This window comes from Natrix helvetica, assembly GCF_964273705.1.
Source record: "Natrix helvetica genome assembly, chromosome: 5".
Taxonomy (NCBI): Eukaryota; Metazoa; Chordata; class Lepidosauria; order Squamata; family Natricidae; genus Natrix; species Natrix helvetica.
The window spans coordinates 63,685,857-63,706,326 of NC_138551.1; the positions used below are offsets into that span (position 1 = coordinate 63,685,857).

The 20,470-nt window shown below is 36.6% G+C and overlaps 1 protein-coding gene across 1 annotated transcript in view; it reads left to right on the forward strand.

The window, feature by feature from the left end:
- The window catches only part of TACC2 (transforming acidic coiled-coil containing protein 2), a 181,744-nt gene that overhangs the window by 18,144 nt on the left and 143,130 nt on the right, over window positions 1–20,470 (forward strand). Inside the window, exons 4-5 of the mRNA XM_081955664.1 lie at window positions 18–146; window positions 5,287–11,388. Of these exons, the coding sequence (XP_081811790.1) occupies window positions 18–146; window positions 5,287–11,388 (6,231 nt within the window). The remainder of the gene's footprint in view (window positions 1–17; window positions 147–5,286; window positions 11,389–20,470) is intronic.

A 20,470-nucleotide genomic window follows, 5' to 3' on the forward strand; every position in this document is an offset into this window, starting at 1 on the left:
TTTTCTTTTTCTGGCAGTGGAAATTGGCCTCTAGTGTCTGACTTGGAGGAAAGGGAGTCCCACCATTCCCCAGCCCCAAATAATCTTCTTTTTGCTGGGATTGATATAAATGAAGAGTTAAGGATCCCAAATCCTCTCCTGAGCAGGTACAGCTAATTTAAGAAAATATCCTTTTTTTCTGTGTAGTTATGGATTTGGATTTGCATCTTGTTTATGGATTTTTAAAAAAGCAATCATTTATATGCTTATTCTGGCCTTTTGAGCCTTCCTTACATCATTTTTGACTGTTTATTAGATTTGGAGTTTCTGAATGAAAGTGTGCTGCTTGAATTCTGCATGTTTCTGAAGCCTCGGTGTTGGTTTTCTTATCTTTTTATTTTAATTGTTTTGTTTTTTCAAAAACTGATATAAGAAAAGTAAAATGCATTAATGAGAAAATGCAGTACAAGTCCGTTAGCTTACTGAAACCTGAATTTTCACACTTTCATTATTTTAAACCACATAAAGCAAAGTGTGGAAACATTGCAATTGGAACAAAAATTTTTTTGGGGGGGGGTTTACATCTGTTAGTCTTCAATTGTGAAAGATTTCTTGTTCTTAAAAGCTCACTTATTTCACAAATGTGTATGTTTTTTGCTACACATTGTTTGCGCAAAATGATAAATAAAAATAGCAGTGATAATTTTCCTTTACAAGCAAGTTGCAAACCACTTGTAATGACCTGTGTTTCAAGAATCCACAGTTTTAAAACACACAATAGCTCCCCTTCACATGTTAAGTGCTTGAAGTAGGGATAATTTATTGAAGAGCTTTTCTCCCTCTCACCTTCTTATAGTTAGTTTGAGCATGAATGTTTAGAAAGAGAAATTTTGGTGTCTTGTGTTGAGACCATGATTCCGTGTAGGTTTTCCATTTTGGTCTAAATTCATACTGGGTAGCAATTGTAGAACTTCGTAACATACATAACAATGGCTGAGTTTGATGTTGCTTGTATTTTGCAAGCAACTTTTTTTACTACCGAACTGGTAGTAATGGCGGCCGGAACCCACCCCTGAGTTGGTGCAGTGGTTAGAAGGCAGTATTGCAAGCTAATTCTGCTGACTGCCAGGAATTTGATCGTCACCAGCTCAAGGTTGACTCAGCCTTACATCTTTCCAAGACCAGTAAAATGAGGAGCCAGATTATTAGGGGCAATATGCTGAATCTGTAACCGCTTAGAGAGGGCTATAAAACACTATGAAATAGTATATGTCTATATAAGTCTAAGTGCTATTAACATGAATATGGACTTGGGCTTTTGTTGTAATCATCTTTTTCTATTTATTAATATCTGACACTATTACAACTTGTATTTTATTTGAAAATGACACTGAGAAGATAACAAATCCTTAGAATAAATAAATGACTATATTCTATATCCTAACATCCTCCTTGTTACTGGGCTTTTCAACAACTGTATATGTATATATGTACACACACACACACACACACACACACAAATGTACTGTATATTTATTCTGAAGAATATAGCATCAGTGTTACATTCTTCAAATTTACTAAGTTACTTGCCAATACTTTTTTTCTTTTTAACATGATGTCCAAATCACTCTTCACACATCCGTTATTTGTAAGTTTCATGTAACATCTTTGTCCATATCATCTTTTATATTCCCTTATAAACACATTTTATAATAGCAGATAATTTTAGGACAAAGTTATGAGTATATTGTTGCCAAATACCCTTGAATTCCTCCAGAATTAAAATACTTTTCTTTATTCTATATCACTGCATCTCTCTGCCACTTATAATCTTTAGTTTTTTCTTGTTCCTGTGACCAGCCTTCAGGGTCTCCTCTTATCAGATATTTTTTCTAATCTACAACATTTTCCTATAGAAAGTTTCCTTACATTCAAACTTTTCATATATTCTCAACAGAATTTTAAACTACCCATAGAAATTATTTTTATAATTATTTCAGTCTTATTTCCAGTCAATCTGGCCCCTTAGTCCATTTGTAACTTTCCAAAAGTAATGTTTTTATCACCCTTTTGCAGTTTATTTCAGCTTAAAAAAATATTTACCATTTTAACACACAAATTTTTTGCTGAAGTTTGAAGGAGAATTTCCTCATGGTGTAATGAAACTTGCCCTTCTGAACCAAAGGTGCTTTTTCAAGAGGCAACTGGACTTTCTGGTTTTTCTTTGAAGACGTTTAGCTTCTCATCCAAGAAGCTGCTTCAGCTCTTCAGAACTTCTTGGATGAGAAGAGAACATCTTCAAAGAAAAAACAAACACAGAAAATTCAATTGCTTCTTGAAAAAGCACCTTTGGGACAATCATGACCTGGATGACTGAGAATCTCCATAGACATTTGCCCTTCTGAAGATTATTAATATCCCTAAAGCAGTTAATAAACCATTTCCAGAAGCGAGTAAGCAAACTCAGTGTCCATTTGAAGGTGTCAAACTGCAGCTTAGGTGAAATGAGTTTTTCATGGCTTCTAACACTCTAAAATCTGCCAGAGGCTTTTAATAGTCTCTTTGTAGGAAGACACAGTGAAGTGCCTTGGTGAGGATACCTGGTCCTCTCCGTGATCTGAGAGGAGTTTGGGGAGCGCTTTTCTTCCTGGCCCTTGTATCTACTTTCTGTAGGGCACTCTTCAGTCCTCCATTGTTTCTCTGGAAGTCCGATTGTATGCACATTTCTATTTCTTCAGATGCTTCTTAATATTTTATTGTTTCTTAAGTTTGAGTATGAAAAATGATACTCAATTCATTTGAAAAATGCAAACCAATTGCTGGAGGTCTTAGGAATGTTTTCCCTTATCTGTGTTGCAGTAAGCTAATAGACTTACGGAATTTTGAAAGTATTGCTAAATTTCTTTTCATCATTCCAGCTATTATATCAGATCCAATGGCATAATGAAAGTAAATGCATGTTTGCATGACAAATCAAACTTTATGTGTAGCATAATTTGTTTTGTGTTTGTTCTCATGAGGCAGGTCAATGTATTTAAACATACTCTCTAATAATTTAAAATTTATAAGAAGCACACATAATGAAATGCCTGGCTGACTGTAGCATATATTTCAAATGAAAACAGCAAGGGCATTTTTTAAAAAAGATATTAAAATTTATTCCTGTTTGTGTAAGAATAATTGAGAGTAAATTGAAATCAAAGGCAGTAGCACTAGCATATTAAATAGCCAATTATAGCAGTGTCCTGTCTCAGCATGTGACTCAGGATTCATTTGGAGTTTGGAGGGGAGACTCCTCTTGATTTTCAATGATGTATCATGAGTCACGCTGCAAAAACTAGGTGGAACCGAGGAAATGGATCTTACCAGAAAGAAGCTAAATCAAAATTACATTAATTAAATACTGTAAATATGATTATTTCATGATAATTAAATAATTTCAGTTAGATTGGGTAATGGATAGGCACACACAGGCTTAACGGTAACAACAGCTCTTTATTAAGTACAAAAAGTGAGAATAATCCAGCGAAGGTTGATTCTGACAGCAACCCTTTTATAGGGAGATGTCAGACCCTTCAACCAATAGGATTAAACCTCTGTTTCCACCGGAACAGAGGACCTTGGTGGAAACCACTGTAGTTAGAACAAGTAATAATTTCCACCTTGGTTGTATTAATAATTATAATTTAGTGGTAATTTTTACAGTGGCTTGGAGGGTTTCACCCAAGGCTTGAAGTTCTGAGGTGTCTTATACACTCTAATTACACTCTAGGTACCCCATATAGAGTTGCTTTGATTTATAGATAATCATAGATCAGATCTGTAAATTTTAAATCTACTAAATTGAGTGGAATATTCCCAGCCAAGTACTGTGGCTACCACTCTACTTTTAAAGGCTTTTTCTATTTTTGAATTCTAGAAAGGCAATGAAAAAAGAAACTTTACTAAATTCCTAGTGAGTTACAGTGCTGGTAATCTCTATTGAACTTGTTTGACTTGCTTGAATCTCAACTTGATTGTTATCCGGGCAGAATACAGTATTCTCCATTTTTTCTAGTGAAAGTGCTACAGTAGTGCAAAGTTTGCATTCCCAGCTACTGAAATGCATCAGCACTCGTAAAACAGTTGGACATACAACAAATATGAAGAGGTCAGATCATGTGGAAGTCAAGATGGAAGCATCTGACAAGTATAGGCCTACCAGATCTGGGTTGCAACAATCCAGACTTCAAGATTGCAGCAAAATGTTCCCCTGAGCTTTGCTGCCCTCTAATGATCAGCTGCATTTTTGCAGGCAAAAACTGCTAACTGGGGGGGGGGGGGGGATAATGTGAAGAAATAACTGATCAGTTTCAATTTAAGAAGGAAGATCACTCAGGAAGGAGGGTAGGCAGAAAACAGAAAATGGCTATCAAATTATGGAAATAATAGTAGCTTAAGACAGTTTAACTAGAATTGAAAAGTCAGAAAAACATAGAATAACAATAGAATGTTATTTAGCCAGGTTTTCTAGTACACGAAAATACTTAGTATTTTGCCTGTAGGGTAAAAAGGCATATTATGAATTGGTACATATCCTATACATTTGTTCAGAATTCAGTATTGCTACATTCATTGCGTTTATTCCATAGTAAATTGGTTTGGGATCTAAGATGTAATTTATTACATACAGAAAGCTGCAATATAGAAGTCTAAATGAGCTCTCGCAAATCCAAATGGTATTTCTGGACTGTTGGAGCTACAACTGCCAGAATTTTCATTGAGAATTTTGGGAGTTATAGTCGCTGCATACTTGAGTAGTACAAGATTGGGAAATGGTGATCTAAATTAAACTTATTGGAAGAATTTTTAAATCCAGAGACATGTGGTCAATCCCTAGTATAGGTTTTCATCTAAAATTCAGTTCTGCTCTGATAAATTTTCTATATTCTGTACTCAAATCAGGATTAATTTTAAGTCTAGCATGAACATCAGATACATTCCATAAATTTAAGTGTCTAACACAATGGCACAGAATACTGTTGTTGTGGAGAGAATAGGGGATGGAAAGAGTATTATGAATGTACACCTCCTTGAGCTACTTATAAAGTAACAAAGGCGAGATGAAAATCAAATAGATAAATAAATGCTACAGGAATACATTTGCATCTAATGATTCTCTTGCTGAGATTTTATATGATGGATATAAACTGACTTCTTGCCTCATGAAATCAGACCGATAGCTTTACAGTGCATGTGCATTTCAAACTTCTGTGATGTGGGATTTATTGCCAAATTGAAATCAATAAATGTTTCCATTGTTGACAGCCTCAATAATGAAGGCCTCTGTAGTATTACTCTTGAAGAATCAACCAGTGAAAACACTGTTGTGGCACATCCAGATGTGATGGCACAGGAGAACAACCTGCATGAGGGAGATTCGTTGGAAGCCACTGAAGAAGGAGGACAAGATCAAAGGCAATATATGCCAATGCTTTCTGAGCATGGTGAAGAATGCACAGCACTAAGTTTTGAAAATAGCACTGAAGGCTTGCCAGCCACGATGTCAAACCCCGCTATTGTGAATGACAAAGACACCAGCACTGTGCCTATTGTTAGTGAAACAGATACTGACTGTTATGCTACTACTTTTGCAAGAGAGTCTGGGAAAGATCCAAATAATACTGCTTTGGAGCAGATTCCTTCATTAGATTCTACCTGGACATCAGGACGTGAAACCGAGGAAAGCAATTCCAGTGAATTAGATTTGTTGTCACAGAGTGAACTGTTGATTGAAGGAGACAAGACACACATTAGCCTGTTGCCTAAGAGTGAGAGAGATTCTTATACCATGAAAGAAATCAGACAGGAGACTGGATTGGAAGTGAGCCTAAATAACGAAGGCCTCTGCAGTAACGCTGCTGGAAAATCAACCAGTGAAAACGATGTTGTGGCATATCCAGATGTGATGGTGTTGGACAATAAACGGTGTAAGAAAGATTCCTTAGAGCCTACTGAAGAAGAAGAAAAGGATCAAAGGCAACATATGCCAGTTCCTTCTGAGCGTGGTAAAGAATGCACTGCACTAAGCCTTGATGATATCCCTAGAGGCTTGCCTGCCTTGCTGTTATACCCTGCTATTGCGAATGACAAAGACACAAGAACTGTGCCTCTTGTCAGTAGAACAGATGCTGACCATCATGATACTACTTTTGCAAGACGGTATAAGGAAAATCCAAATAATACTGTTTTGGAACAGATTCCTTCATCAGATTCTACTTGGACATCAGGAGCTGGAACCAAGGAAAGCAATTCCAGTGAATTAGATTTGTGGCCACAGAGTGAATTGTTGATTGGAGGAAAGAAAGCACACATTGTTCAGCTGCCTATGCATGAGAAAGCAAAAGATTTTTATACCGCTAAAGAAATCATAGAGGAAACTAAATTAGAAGTGAGTAACAAGGAAGAGACTTTAATAAAACCAGTGGAACTGAACACAGGTAGTGTATACAACCTGGTAATGAAAAAAGAAAATTGTATTCCAAATAATCTCACAACAAGAAATTCAGACATAAATAAATATGGTATATCTGGTATTGATCAGAGCCTTGTTGAGTTCAGAGGTGTCATCAGTGAAGATAGCAACAGTGACATGAACAGAGGGGACAATCAATTCCAAATATTTCCAGAAAAGGGTACAGGGGTGCTTGAGGATCCTCCTACTGTATCCAGTTTGTCTTCAAACAGATCAAACTTGTTGCCATTAACCATGACAGAACAACCAATTGGTGACTTGGTGACTGAAAATGAATGGCTAGAAAAGACCATAAGTACAGAACCAAACATCCATTGTGTGGATTTACCAGTTAGCTTGAAACCTTCTGATGCATCCTTGATGCCAGAAAATAAAAACGAAGTGCAAAAAGCAAATACATCTCAGAACACAGCCGAACAGATTAGCAACAATGAAATCACACAAACTGACTCTCTGAGCAGGGGAAATACAGCCTTAAGTGACCCAGAAAATATTATGTATATGATAAAGGAAGAATCTGTTGGGGATAAACTGATGTTACTTGACAGAAGAACAAGTGATTTCATGAGTGAGAATGACCTTGCTGATCATAATAAAGAAGAAACTACAATAGCTGAGAAATATGAACTTACTTCTTCCAGAAACGAAGAACACGGATGTCAAGATGTGCCATCCTCAAGTCAGGTTATACATGAAGATACAAACTGTCCCCAAGACACACCACTAACGTTTGATATGAATTCAAGACAGATCAGTCAAGATGCTGCTTTAGATGATCAAGTTAGTGGTTTAGAAACCAATATCAGTGGCAAAAGTTTAGAAAAGAACCTCAGTTCGGAATGTAATCTGAATATACTCAACGACCATTCACCAGAATTAAGCGAGAACTTGGAGCAAAAAACCACAACCCTAAATGAAAAAAAAGTGGCCAATCTTGAGTCATCTGAATTATTACTTTTACAAGAAAAAGACAGCTTGCGGAGTTGTGATCTTCTAAAGTTCAGTGTAGAAAATATTCAGTTCTGCTTTCCAGTCAATAAAGAGATAGAGGATGCGGATGGTTCACTGTCCCTGCCTCCTGAAGACAATGATGTTCTGCAAAATAAAAGACAGGAATCCTGGGATCAGCCAGGATTTGAGCTGTTTGAGCCAACATTTGCTCAAAACACCAAATCAGAATTGGAAGAATTGATGGATGAAATAAACCCAGAGACTAATGCCTCAAATGCAAAAATAATTACAATGTCTAAAACGGAACTTGAGTTCCACAACTTAAACGAACAGGCTAGAAGTGCTGAATGTGTTGCAACTGAGAAGACAAACATTGTAGAGGATGAATCCCACTCTGAAAATAAAAGATGTGCCTCAACAGCTGGCAGTGACCCAAACTCTGTACCTGTGACTACTGCTAAACAAAGCACTGCTGTGGGGAAGAATGACAGTAATGAAGCAAGACAGGAGGAATGCAAAACAGGGATGAAAAAACAAGAAACTGACACAACTTTGGCACAAGAAACCCATATAAAATTGGACTCCACACAGCAAGTGCAGCTGGAACAAACAACTGAAGAAAATGACCCTAATATAAAACATGATTATTCTGGCAATCCTTTAGTATCAGCAGTTGGAACAGAAACCAGTCCCCAGCCACTAAAGTTTGGAGACTTAGGTGATAATAGCATAAGGGCAAACAATTCTCCATTTATGAGCAGTGATTGCAAAGAATTTTTGGAAACTCATCCCAAAGAGACTGTAGAAAATCCACAGACGGTGGGCATTTTAATAACATCTCCGGAAGTGCAGTCAAACGAAAGCTCAAAGCGCTCTGGCACTGTCTGCAAGGCAAGTGAAGACGAACAGTGTGTTTCAAACCCAGAAGGTAAAGATCTGGACCACGATGGTCTTCAAACATTTGCAAATTCTCAAGGACAGATCTCTAACCAGACATCTCCTGAAAGGCTACAACCATTGGAATTAAATCATTTCAGTAGCCATGAGGAGGTTGATAAAAGTGAACTACAACAAACTGGAGACAATCTACACAAGCTCCAAACAGTACTTGGTGGGCCAGAGACAAAATCAACTAATCTATCCAGTGACATTGCATCTTTAACACCTATTTCTGAATTTGTGGGGAACACCTCACAAAACAACAACCTGAGAAATGTAATAAACCCACCAGAGGAAGAAAGTTGTCTTAGCAAAGAAACCTTAAACAATGTAAAGCAAGTCGTTTCTAATTCTCTCTTTTCAGATGGTGTTTTTGAAGGCGCAAGCCAGAGTGGTGTATTTGCTGAAAACTCTATTACAGTTAAACAGTTGGATGGTTTAGATGAACTTTCAGACAGCAAATGTACAAGCAATATGGACATTACAGAGTTTATTTCAGTGACACAGACAACTGAACAGGCACAAACCCTGCAGGAGAGTTTAACCTGTGTAGGTGACTATTCTAAGGACAATGGGACTGATGTTAACTTACCAAGCAAAGAAGCAGAATTGGATGAACAAAGTTTACATACAGAGATAGAAGAACACCTGAGTTTAGCAAATGAAACTATTCAGAAAGATGAGCAAGTGACTTGCAAAGTGGACTTAGCTTTCCTGCCTTCTGAAAACATAGGATTGGATGAACATCCTCCTGGATTACCTAATAGCCCAGAAGTTCCTTTGAGTGATGCTTGGCATAAAATATGTTCCATTGAAAAGACTGACATCCTATCTGTTAGCTCTCAAGCAAAACCAACGCCTCTTTCAACATTGGCATTTCTACATAATGAGCCCAGCCAAGTAAGCTGCCAATCTACAGACTTTATGTATCATAGCCCTAAAGGTGAATTTCAAAAAAGTGAACCAGAAGCTGTGGCATGTCAAGATGTCTTCGACACCACTCCCAGTCTGCAGACTGCGGCTGCTACACACATTGACTTAGATGATGCTTTTGAGGAGAACCACACAACTGATCAAAGGAAACCAGAAGTAATGAATGTAGATTATATTCCTTCAGAAGCTGTCCCAGGAAAAGAATCTTACATTCCAGGCCAAGAGTTCCTTTCAGAAGAGCGTGTTTTAACCTTGCAGGATATGTCTGAGATCAGGCAATGGGAAAGAAATTTGTCACCATTTAATTTCAAGAAGTTGCAGGATGAGATCTCGGCAATTAAGCTAAAAGGGGATAAAAGTGATGTACATTTTAAAGCCCAGCAGCTTAACAGCTCAGCAGAATCTCTATTCACCCCTTCAAGTTTAGAAAGGAAGCTTTTGGACGTTTCAACGCTCGATAAGCAAGCAAATTGTAAGGAGGACACTGCAACAAATATAAGTTGTGAAGATAACAAGCCCGGTAAGATTGAAGAAGAAAGCAAATGTGACTTGATAGAGAAATTCAACCTTCCCAAGATGGAAGGAGATGTTCCCAGGCAGCCTGTAGCAATATCTGAAAAAGATCCAGAAATTTCATCTTCCAGGGCATTCAGCATTGGCTTTTTTGATTTCAGGAAACACATTAGCAAAATATTTGAACAGGTAGCACCAAATGTTGTGCCTGCCAACTTGCCTAACTTTGCCACTGAACCGAGTCCAAGTGAGAAGATCAGTCCAGAGGGTAAAGAAACAAAGGTTAAGCAAGGTCTGGAAGAAGTTGAAAAAAGCAGTGCAGATGGAGATCCCGAGAATGACTGGAAAACAAAGCAGCGCACATTGCCTTTGGAGACCGAAATCTGTAATAAAGCCACTAAAGAGAAAATAGCACAGGAACAAGAACACACAGGAATGCTGGCAAACAGTCAGGAGTATGATTTGCCAAGTGCCTTTTCAGAAAAGATCCCTATCGACAAATATTGCTTAACCGAAAACTGTCTTACAAATTCCCCCAAGTTATTTAAGGTGGATGGCTTAAGCAGGCATGAAATAAATGCGGGGATTAATGATCACCTTTGCTCTTTAAGCAGTGATACTTCTGGGAACCAACTTTGCACAGAAAAAGTAGAATTTCCATCTAGAAGTTCCGGAAACCAAGAAACGGAGAATCTGCCATCTTCTCCTAAAAATGAAGAGCCTTTAATAATCCCTGCCTCTACAGGAGTTGTTCCAGATTTTGATGCCACACCTGCTGCTACTGAAGTAAAAGAAGGTAATTTAATTAGTCTGTGTAACTTTGAAACAGATGAACCTAAAGAACAGTTAATGTACGATGGAAATAAAAACATCGACAAGGGAAATGGCGACAATACAGACTTAGCCAAGATTTCAACATTGCCATTTCTTATAGATGATCTTGATGCTCATAAAGAACAAACAGATCAGTCCAAGATATTGTTTGATGAAAATCCTAATTTTTCCAATCAACATACATTACAAAACACAGCTGTTACAGTACTGGATACCATAGACAGTAATAACTGGTTGCAAAAGTCCATAGAGGAAGAGAAGAGACAGGACACAGCAGAACATAAGCTAATTACTTATTTTAAAAATGAAGTAAGTCCTGATCACTCACCAGATGAGTCCAAATTGGGATCCAACAGTGTTCAAGATAGTTGTATAGAAAAGGCAAATGACATCAATTTAAGCACACCAGAAGGGCCAGGTTTTGCTACTGATGTTCCTAAAGCAGATACTGCAATCATGCTAATTACCAACAACTGTGAAGCATTTTTGCAAGCCAGCAGAGACATTCAAAAGCCTGATGTAAAGAGGCATTCAGAAACCCTTCAAGGAATGGAACAAACTATATGTACAGATGTGGAAATGGCTTCTTTAAAAGAAGCCAAAGAAGAACCTGCAAGTTTTCAAGATATCCAGGAAATAATACCAATTATTTCACATTCTGAATTGGAGCAAAGCTTTCCCAGTTTGCTTGAAAACATGGCCACGGAAGAATTACCCCCGGAAAGGTATTTAATTTAAAATTAACTGTACAAAGAATTCAGTGTATTGATGGTTAAACAAGATAGCAATTAGGGAGGATAAATTAAGCAATTTTTAAAATTAAATTGAACTTTGTTTAGAATGGTTTATCTTGCAGCAGAGACAGCCTATTTAGGAAGAGCCTCTTAATTCTTCACCTGAAAATACTGGATTTTAAGAAAGTAATGACACTTTTTACAGCCTGAGAGTTGTACAAATGACATGTTTTTTTTTAATGCTAACACTTAGGCTACAATTTAATATACACTTTCCAGACATTAAGCTTCTCTGTACAACCACTTTTGTGGAATGATTAAGGCAACAGGTTAGGAACTGAGGGACCGTGTGTTCTAGTTACACCTTGGGCATAAAGCCAGTTGGATGAGATTGGATCAGTTTCTTTCTCTCAGCTCTAGAAAAGAGGCAATGGCAAATCACTTCTGAAAAACCTTGCCAAGAAAACTGCAGGGTCTACTCCGGGCAATATCCAGAATAAAGTCTGATTCAAAGACACACACACACACACCTAAAAAATGCTTCCCTGAAGTCAAGGATCTTATTTCTGGATATATAATTTGGGATTAAACATGCATATCATTACAATCTCTTGGTTGTCAGCCATATGCTAATAGCTATAATCTGATAGCTCTGCTTTAGCTGTGTTTATTAATGCAAGATCTTATATGTAAAGAAAAATTAACTTGGAATAGCTCTGACTGCTATTGTACAATTCACCTAAATTACTCAAAATTATTTTCTCTGGTATTCGAAAATGTTCAGTTTCCTTTCATATCTCATATTTCATAATTTCCAGAACAGAGATTTGATTGAGATCTTAATTTATATGGCATAACGTTGGTATACAGATGTGTGGGGTCTGAGATTTGCATGTTTATTTAGCAAATTTATATAGCTCTAAGTTGCTTGCTTATGTTCAAGATCAATCTCTCTCAGACACACAGCTGAATTGTTAGTATTTCACAGCTGAGGAACAAATTAAGTAAACTACAGACCTGTTCTCTAGTGTTTATATCCACATATTTTTTCCAATTTTTGTAACCAAATCATTGCCTATTGCAGTGATGGTGAACCTTTTTTGGCTCACGTGCCACAAGTGGGGGGAGCGCAGGGGGGGCGAGTGCGGGCGTGCTGCACCCATAATGCAACGCGTGACCACCCCAGTGCGCATGCACGCAAAACGCGCGACCACCCCCATTTTTACATGTTTTTTTTGCCCTCCCCAGGCTCCAGGGGCTTTATAGGAGCCTGGGGAGGGCGAAAAGAGCCTCCCCCGACCCCCCAGAGGCCCTCCGGAGGCTTCAGGGACTGTCCAGAGGCTTCCCTGAAGCCTTCGGAGCGCTTAAAATCACCCTCCGAGCAAACCGGAAGTGACTTCCGGGTTGCTCGGAGGGTCGTTTTAAGCGCTCCAAAGGCATCAGGGAAGCCTCAGATGGTCCCTGAAGCCTTCGGAACGCTTAAAATGACCCTCTGAGCAACCCAGAAGTCACTTCCGGTTTGCTCGGAGGGTGGTTTTAAGCATTCCGAAGGCTTCAGGGATGGTCCCTGAAGCCTCCGCAGGGGAGGCTCTTTTCACCCTCCCCAGGCTCCTATAAAGCCTCTGGAGCCTGGGGAAGGCGAAAAATAGCTTTTAAAAAGGTGAACTCAGCTGACAGGGCAGCGCCTCACGTGCCCTGACAAATGGCTCCGCGTGCCACTTGTGGCACGCGTGCCATAGGTTCGCCATCACGGGCCTATTGGGTCCATATAACAAGCTAAGGTGTAAAATAGCCATACTTTGGTTGGGTTCTTTCAGCAAACTCCCTTTTAACCTTGTATCATTCATAATCTAGTCATTATTTCATTTCTTCTTCTCAAATTCAAAGGACCACGGATCATATGAAAGAAAAATGTTAAATTACTCTAGCCCTTAAACTATTTACAACCAATGACTCATTCTAAGTCCCAAAGGTGTTTTTTCTAAGATTTAGCAAACTTTTTTATTATTATTATTTTAAGTATATCTTTAAAAGTTTCCCTGATCTTAACTCTGAATCTGAGAAAACATTTTCTATACATTAATATCATATTTGAGCCCATAGGCTTCCTTATGCATTAACTATTCTTGTCATAACCTTGTCATAATCTTTCCCCATCTCTCCTTGCTGTACCTGAAAGGGGCACTCCAGAATAGCTGCTGAGGAACTTCAGTCAAAGTTCACAGAAAAATATTAATTGCTCCTGATGGTTAGCAATTGGGGACTTGCAGGGGGAGGCTCTTTAAATAATTTCTTTATGAAAAAGACCTGAACACTGAACATTTAGATTTACACAACACTCTTCCCCAAAATAAAACAAACCACTTTATGGCAATATATGTGGTGTGAATCCAGCCAATTATGGTTTAGTTGATAAATTATAGATAGACAAAACACAACTAAGTGTACTCCATGAAAACATAGCTCAACATTACAAACCAATCTCAACATTGATAGATTTTTAATACTAACATTGCAAATTAATAAGCTGGAAGGAAACTGCTTTATTGTATCCATCATTGACCAAGACTGAGCCAGGGAACTAATATTTGGACTCAGCATTGGGTCAGGTAAATTATTAAGAACATATCTCAATTATTTATTTAGCATATGAATAATGCTAAATAAAGGTTTCTGTGATAGGCATATAAAATTGTTTAGATACCAGATTAAAGAATGTTTACATTGAGAGGCTATGGTAGAAGATCTTAACATCTGTAATATTGGGAGGGGGGTGTTCATTAGAAGACACTATCATACAATTATATTTGTTTCTGTATTTCTTCTGCCCCCAAAAAGTCTGTTCATCCTTCAGATTGACATCAGCCGAACCATGTAAAATGAACATCAAATTTAAAATCTAATTGGGTTAACTTGCAGCATGCATTAATAATTTATTTATCTTCTAAGTGTCAATCTCTGATCTGACATAATCTGCCTTGCTGATATATTCAAAAAAGAGTTTTGTTGTTAAGGTCTATGCTTGCATCAAAATCTGCAAGATTCAATTCTGAGTTAGGAAATTTAAGCAGCAGCTCAGTAATCCTCAGATTGATCTATATGGTTATATTGTTCACTAAGCCCATAATTTAACTAATAAAAAATATAGTGCCCTTGTGCTTTCTTCTTTTTTCAAAGAAGAAGCTTCATGAGGAAAAAGGGAGTGACTTTTAGTTTTTGGTTTTGGGTTCATTTAAGAGAAAGTGTTTTGATGCATCTGATTGCCTTTAGAAGGTGTTCATTTCAGAGGTGTATGAAGTATTCGGCTATCTTTGATTTCTTCACTATATTATTATAGAGATGAATTTCCTTTTTGAATAATGCTATTTTATATCTGCTCAGAGGGTTAGATAAAGCATAATATAATTTTGTACCTGTGACAAACAAGGTAGTGTCTTGAGCAGCTGTTGGTTTATAACTCCATTGCTTCATACATGCATAATCTTGAAGAATTTCTTATCACCTGTTTCTCATGTCTGCTTATTTATCCCAAGTGGCAGCAGCTGCTGTCTTTTACAGAACTGTAAACTTTATTTAGCAGCATGCCTGCAGATAAATACATCTTACATACATGGAATAATGTGAAAAACAAATTCCAGAACTTGGGGCTTTCCAGGATGATTAGCACAATGTGTATAGACATGCTTATTATGTGACTATAATTAAAGGAAGAAGAAAATTAATATATATTAAACTTTCCTATCGCATGCTTTCATAGAGCTCACTTTAAGAATATTCACACAACATCAGAGAGACAGCATTGTTACAAAGTTGTACGATATGTAGACTTTTTTGAATTTTTCATCTCTGTTGATGCTATTGAATTCCTCTGGAGTCCATTTAAGCTCAGGCCTACTGCTTCAGTGACTACAACTAGTCATCTCATTCTCTGTGGTCCCCTTCTTCTTTTTCCCTCAATCTTTCCCAGCATTAGGTTCTTCTCCAGTGAGTCATTCCTTCTCATTAGGTGGAACTATGCAGCAATCCAAATCTGCAGGAAAAATTGAGCATCTTTGACTACACTCAAGATAGCATTTCCCCAAACAAAGTTGGTACACAATTTAGTATTCTTATGGATTTGCAGCTTTTGCTGAAGCAGTAGGTGGTAGCTGTGGCTAGGAGGGCCTTCATACAGATCTGTCTTATGTGCCAAGTGCATCCATTCCTGGACCGAAAGGACTAGTTTACAGTCATTCACATTCTGGTTATTTTTGGTTGGACTACTATAATGTGCTCTACATGGCACTGCTTTTGAAGACCATCTGTAAATTCCAACTGGTTAAGAAATCCAGAAGTGCACACAGTACTGAGTGTTCCACAGTTTGCCCATATTACAATGCCGGTGTGTAAACTGCACTGGCTTCCAGTTTTTTTCTGAGAGTAGTTCAAGATACTGGTTAACACACTTAAAGTTGAATGGCACAGGGCCAGGTTATTTGCAAGACTGCTTCTCCCCAAAAGTATATGCCCATTCCATCAAATCTGATTAAGTGAGTGCACTCTAGATCCTTCCTTTAAATATTGCCACTTTATGGGACATAGGAAATATGCCTTCTCCATGGCAGTGCCTACCCCATGTAATATATGTTTCCTGAGATCTGGCAGCCCCCTTCCCTTGATTTTTGGAAGGCCTTGAAGAGCTGACTTTTCCTTTAAAAGTTGGGTTACTGTGAGGCTGGAACCCAGTACAATTGAATATGATGTTAAGGGGGAAATTGCCTTCTTTTGAATGCCAAGAATTCTTGTTGTGGTTTTTATTGTTTTTATTGTTGTTTTGTGAAGATTATAGTCTTGCATGTAAGATATCGGGAGGGGGGGGAAATATAATTATTTAAAATAAACAAATAAAATAAATACAACCTAATGTTATTAGTGGTCTCAGCATAAAACCAGAACTAATTCCTTTTCCAAACACGATTCACAGAATCTCTTAGCAAGCTTTATTAAAAGGGATAGAGTTACAAGAGTTCCAGAGACTGAACTATTTCCCAGCATACAACTGCATCTGTCCCAACACACGTTAGGAGACAGTAATTTTCTTTTTTACTGTCTTTCTGAGAAGTGGGATGTCTCCTCACTGAGAAGGATTGATTTTACCACAGCTATGATGAGCAAAATTATTTGTATCTATTGGAACTGTATATTATCAAAGCTTGTTTCTGGCTGAGCCTTACAAGGAACCTAAACATTTATGAAAGGATTTCTAAACCTATTTATAATCAAATAGGAAGAGAGCAAAATATACACGTTTTAGAAAGGAGTTTCATGAATTTGAGCCTCCTTGTAAAATGTTTACATGTGAAATTGCATCCATTAACAGAAAATAAATGATACTTCTAGCTATTTTGCAGATGCCAGTGTGTCAGATAAAAAAATTCCAATGCAATGTAGTAGTCAGTGTTTACTTAACTATATATTGTCTTGCATAAGACGTAAAATTTAATTAGCAGAACAAATACTATTTGCAATGATCAGTATCTAAAAGATCTTAGTTAATAAAAAGTACTTAAAATCGGACCCCAGGAGATAATTTTAAATGAAGATTTCCTAATTTAACAGGCCATATCTTTGATTACTTCCAATGATGATGATTTCAGCAAATTTCTCAGGATAATATTAGATGGTTTTTAAGAAACATAATACTAGACTGACCATAAGCTACTGAGCATAAATATTATTATTCAGAGCAATATGAAACTTTGTGCTTTTAGTACAATTAATCAATGGAAGAACTTGCCTTCAAAAGTTGTGGATGCTCCAACACAGGAAGTTTTTTTTTAATTTTTTTTAAATTTTTGAATAGACACAAACAAACAAGACACAACAAACACCATAAAAACATATTCCATTACAAATTATAAAAAGTGTGTCAATTGGTTACAAAGAATTTTCGTGCATCCCTTCCACAGTCATAACCTATAATCCATATCAAATTATATATTTACATCAAATATATTTATATATATTACTATCATCATACCTCATCCTTCATATGACTATAGTTGTTTTAACATCCCTTTATAACAAAGATTCCAAAATTCAAAGCAAAACCACATAAGGGCATTCCATTGTCTATTTTCAATATTATCCAACAACATTCTATCTTTGTGAAACATTCCAAATAAAAATTAATTATGTTTGATAACAAAGTTTCTAAACCTCCTTTCTTAATCACTGTTTACAATTTATATCCAATTTCAATATTATAGGCGTTCATACATAACTAAGTTTCAAAACTTCCTTTCATTGTCATCATTTAAAATTTATACCAAATTTCCTCTTGTCGAACCAATATATATATATACATTATATCATTATCAAATATTTATCTATATCCATGATCACTTCATTTTAAACATAATGCTCTAATTTTAAGTATTTAGCTAGTATTTTGTTAATAGTTTTCATATCTCAACCTGTGTCTTTCCAGTAGTAGTACAATCTTATATCTTTTGCCTTATGTGGGATTAATCTTCTGGTTATTTCCTTAATCAACTTTGTGTGGACTTCTATTCGCACATTGTTGCTTGTTGCATGTCTTATAAATTCTCGAAACCCTCCATCAGCTTCTTTAATCAGCTTATCTTTGATTATCAGTAGTGCTTTTGTGAAAGTTCCTCTCCTTAAATCCATCAATTCTTCTCTTTTTTCTCCTTCTATACCTTGAAACCTGGGGTATGGCTCCTTTCCATCTCTCTTCCCTTTCCATGTTCCATTCTTTCCATTTCCAACCATGTTCAGATCTCTGTCAATATCCACAATTATCTTGCCTCTTTGTTCATTTTTCCTTTGGGTTTTTGAGACTCTAACCTCCACTTAGCTGGCTATCTTCAATTTCATCAAATTTTGCTATATTACCATCTATATTTTCCAATTTCTTCTCAATTCTCTCTGATGTTTCTAATAATTTTTGAATTTGAAACATAATCTGTTGTAATGTTATGGTTTCTCCTTAGTATTGTGTCATTGTCCAATTTATAAACACTGCACTCTAGTTGGAAAAAAGCTTTGTTTTTCACTTCTCTCTCACTGCCATAGAAACATCCAAAGGGCACCTGCATAAACAACCCATCTTATCTCTTTGCAAGCTTAAACCTTTGAAGTGCAAGGTCAAAATGATCAGAGAAAAGAGAGAGAAAAATATTTCCAGAACTCAGCCTCCAACCTTCAAGTGGCAGTGTAACTTCTTTTCCTTTTGATGTTACTGCTCTCTTTATATTCCTTTTATATCCTCTTTATATTCTAAGGTTAAAAGAAACAAGGCTCTTAAATGGAACAAAATAAAAAGAAAAGAAAAAAACATCCAAGCCAGTATTGTGAAAGTTAAAAGAAAGATTTAATCCATAGGTTAAAAAAAAAAGTAATAGAAGAAAAGCCAATACTTTCATTTTAAAAAGTAGGAAGTGTTTGCAAAACTTCCATCCATAGAAGACAATTAAAAAAAGGATAACACACTGTCCAAAATAGCTTAAATTCGCCGCTTCTTTTCTTTTCTTTTCTTTTCTTTTCTTTTCTTTTCTTTACAAGTTTAATTTCGTTTTAATCTTTTTTGGGCAGTCTCTTTTGTAAAAATAAATTTTCCTCACCAGATGGACACACTTTCTCTTTTCCGCTTTCCTCCGGTTGTGGAGCTGTCCCAACTTCAGCAGCTTGGGACTGCGCTTCTATCGCCGGCTAGAAGAGATTCTCTTGGATCAATCAGGGACTTTGCAATGTCCCTGAGATCAGCAAGACGTACTCTTCCCTGTCACCGTCTCTTCGGGACGGTTTAGGTCCAGATGGACCACCGAGCAGTAAAAGTACCAGCTGCAATCTCAGAGCTCCGAGAACGCAGGTCCATATCGTCGTGATGTCAGCTCCTTCCTCTCAAGGGAGGTTTTTAAGAAGAAATTAGACAATCATTTGTCTGATATGGTATAAGGTTTCCTGCCTGAGCAGGGGGTTGGACTAGAAGACCTTCAAGGTCCCTTCCAACTCTATTATTCTATTAGTCGTGAGGCAAGATGATGCAGAGTAATGAAAGGAACAGGAATAACCAATAGCTTGGGGATACTGCCATTTAGTGATTTGTTTGTGAATCAATCTGTATTTTAAGTCTTTGGATGTGAATGTGAGATATTTTCACAGCTTTAAAACAATGTGGACAATGCTTTTAATTTCTTTTATTTCCTTTGGGTGCCTCTGTTAAGATGTAGTTATTTGTCAAAAGTTGTAATTTTGTACATGCTTAGAGCTTGGGATAATCTAAGGATATAGCATCCCTCTGGTCTCTTAGTGTTGCGACGTCATACCCCCTAAAATGTCATTTGATATTCCACATATCTTATTTGGATAGAAAATAATATCAGTGAGTTATGGAATAACAGTTCTTGTACTGCTTGAATCTGTATTTGCAGTGAATATAAAAAAGTCTATACATCCCTGTTAAAATGCCAGGTATTTGCGATGTAAAAAAATCAGATCAAGATAAATCACTTCGGAATATTTTCCACCTTTACTATAACACATATAATTCAATTGAAAAACAAACTGAAATCTTTTAAGGGAAAAATAAAAAAGTACAAAAATGTGGTATAGACTTTTTATATTTAATGTATAGCAACAAGATAGAAATTTTCTATATGTTATTTTTTATTATTGTTTTAGTTGTCTAGGTAGTAGTAGCTATCATTCGCAAATAATTATTTCAATTTTTGCTTTGTTCTTCTGTCATGTTTTAATCTGCTTTTTATTCATTTGCTTTTTTGGTAGTGTATCTAAAGCTTATTGTAGGTGAACAAATCTTGGTGTTTTTTTCCCCTTTGATCATTTTTTCATGTTTCTTCAAACAATAATAAGTATGAGATATGTGGGAAAGTACTTTTGATAAATTTTGGCTAGATATGGTACATTTACTGATGTCATGTCTTTGAAGTGAATTTCACTTTTGTTATTTTCTTTTGTGAGTTTTTACATGTGATAAGATTTATACTGAATCCTCAGTGTATGGTTGGATAATATATACAACTGAAAATTCCAATACATCTTGTTTTTG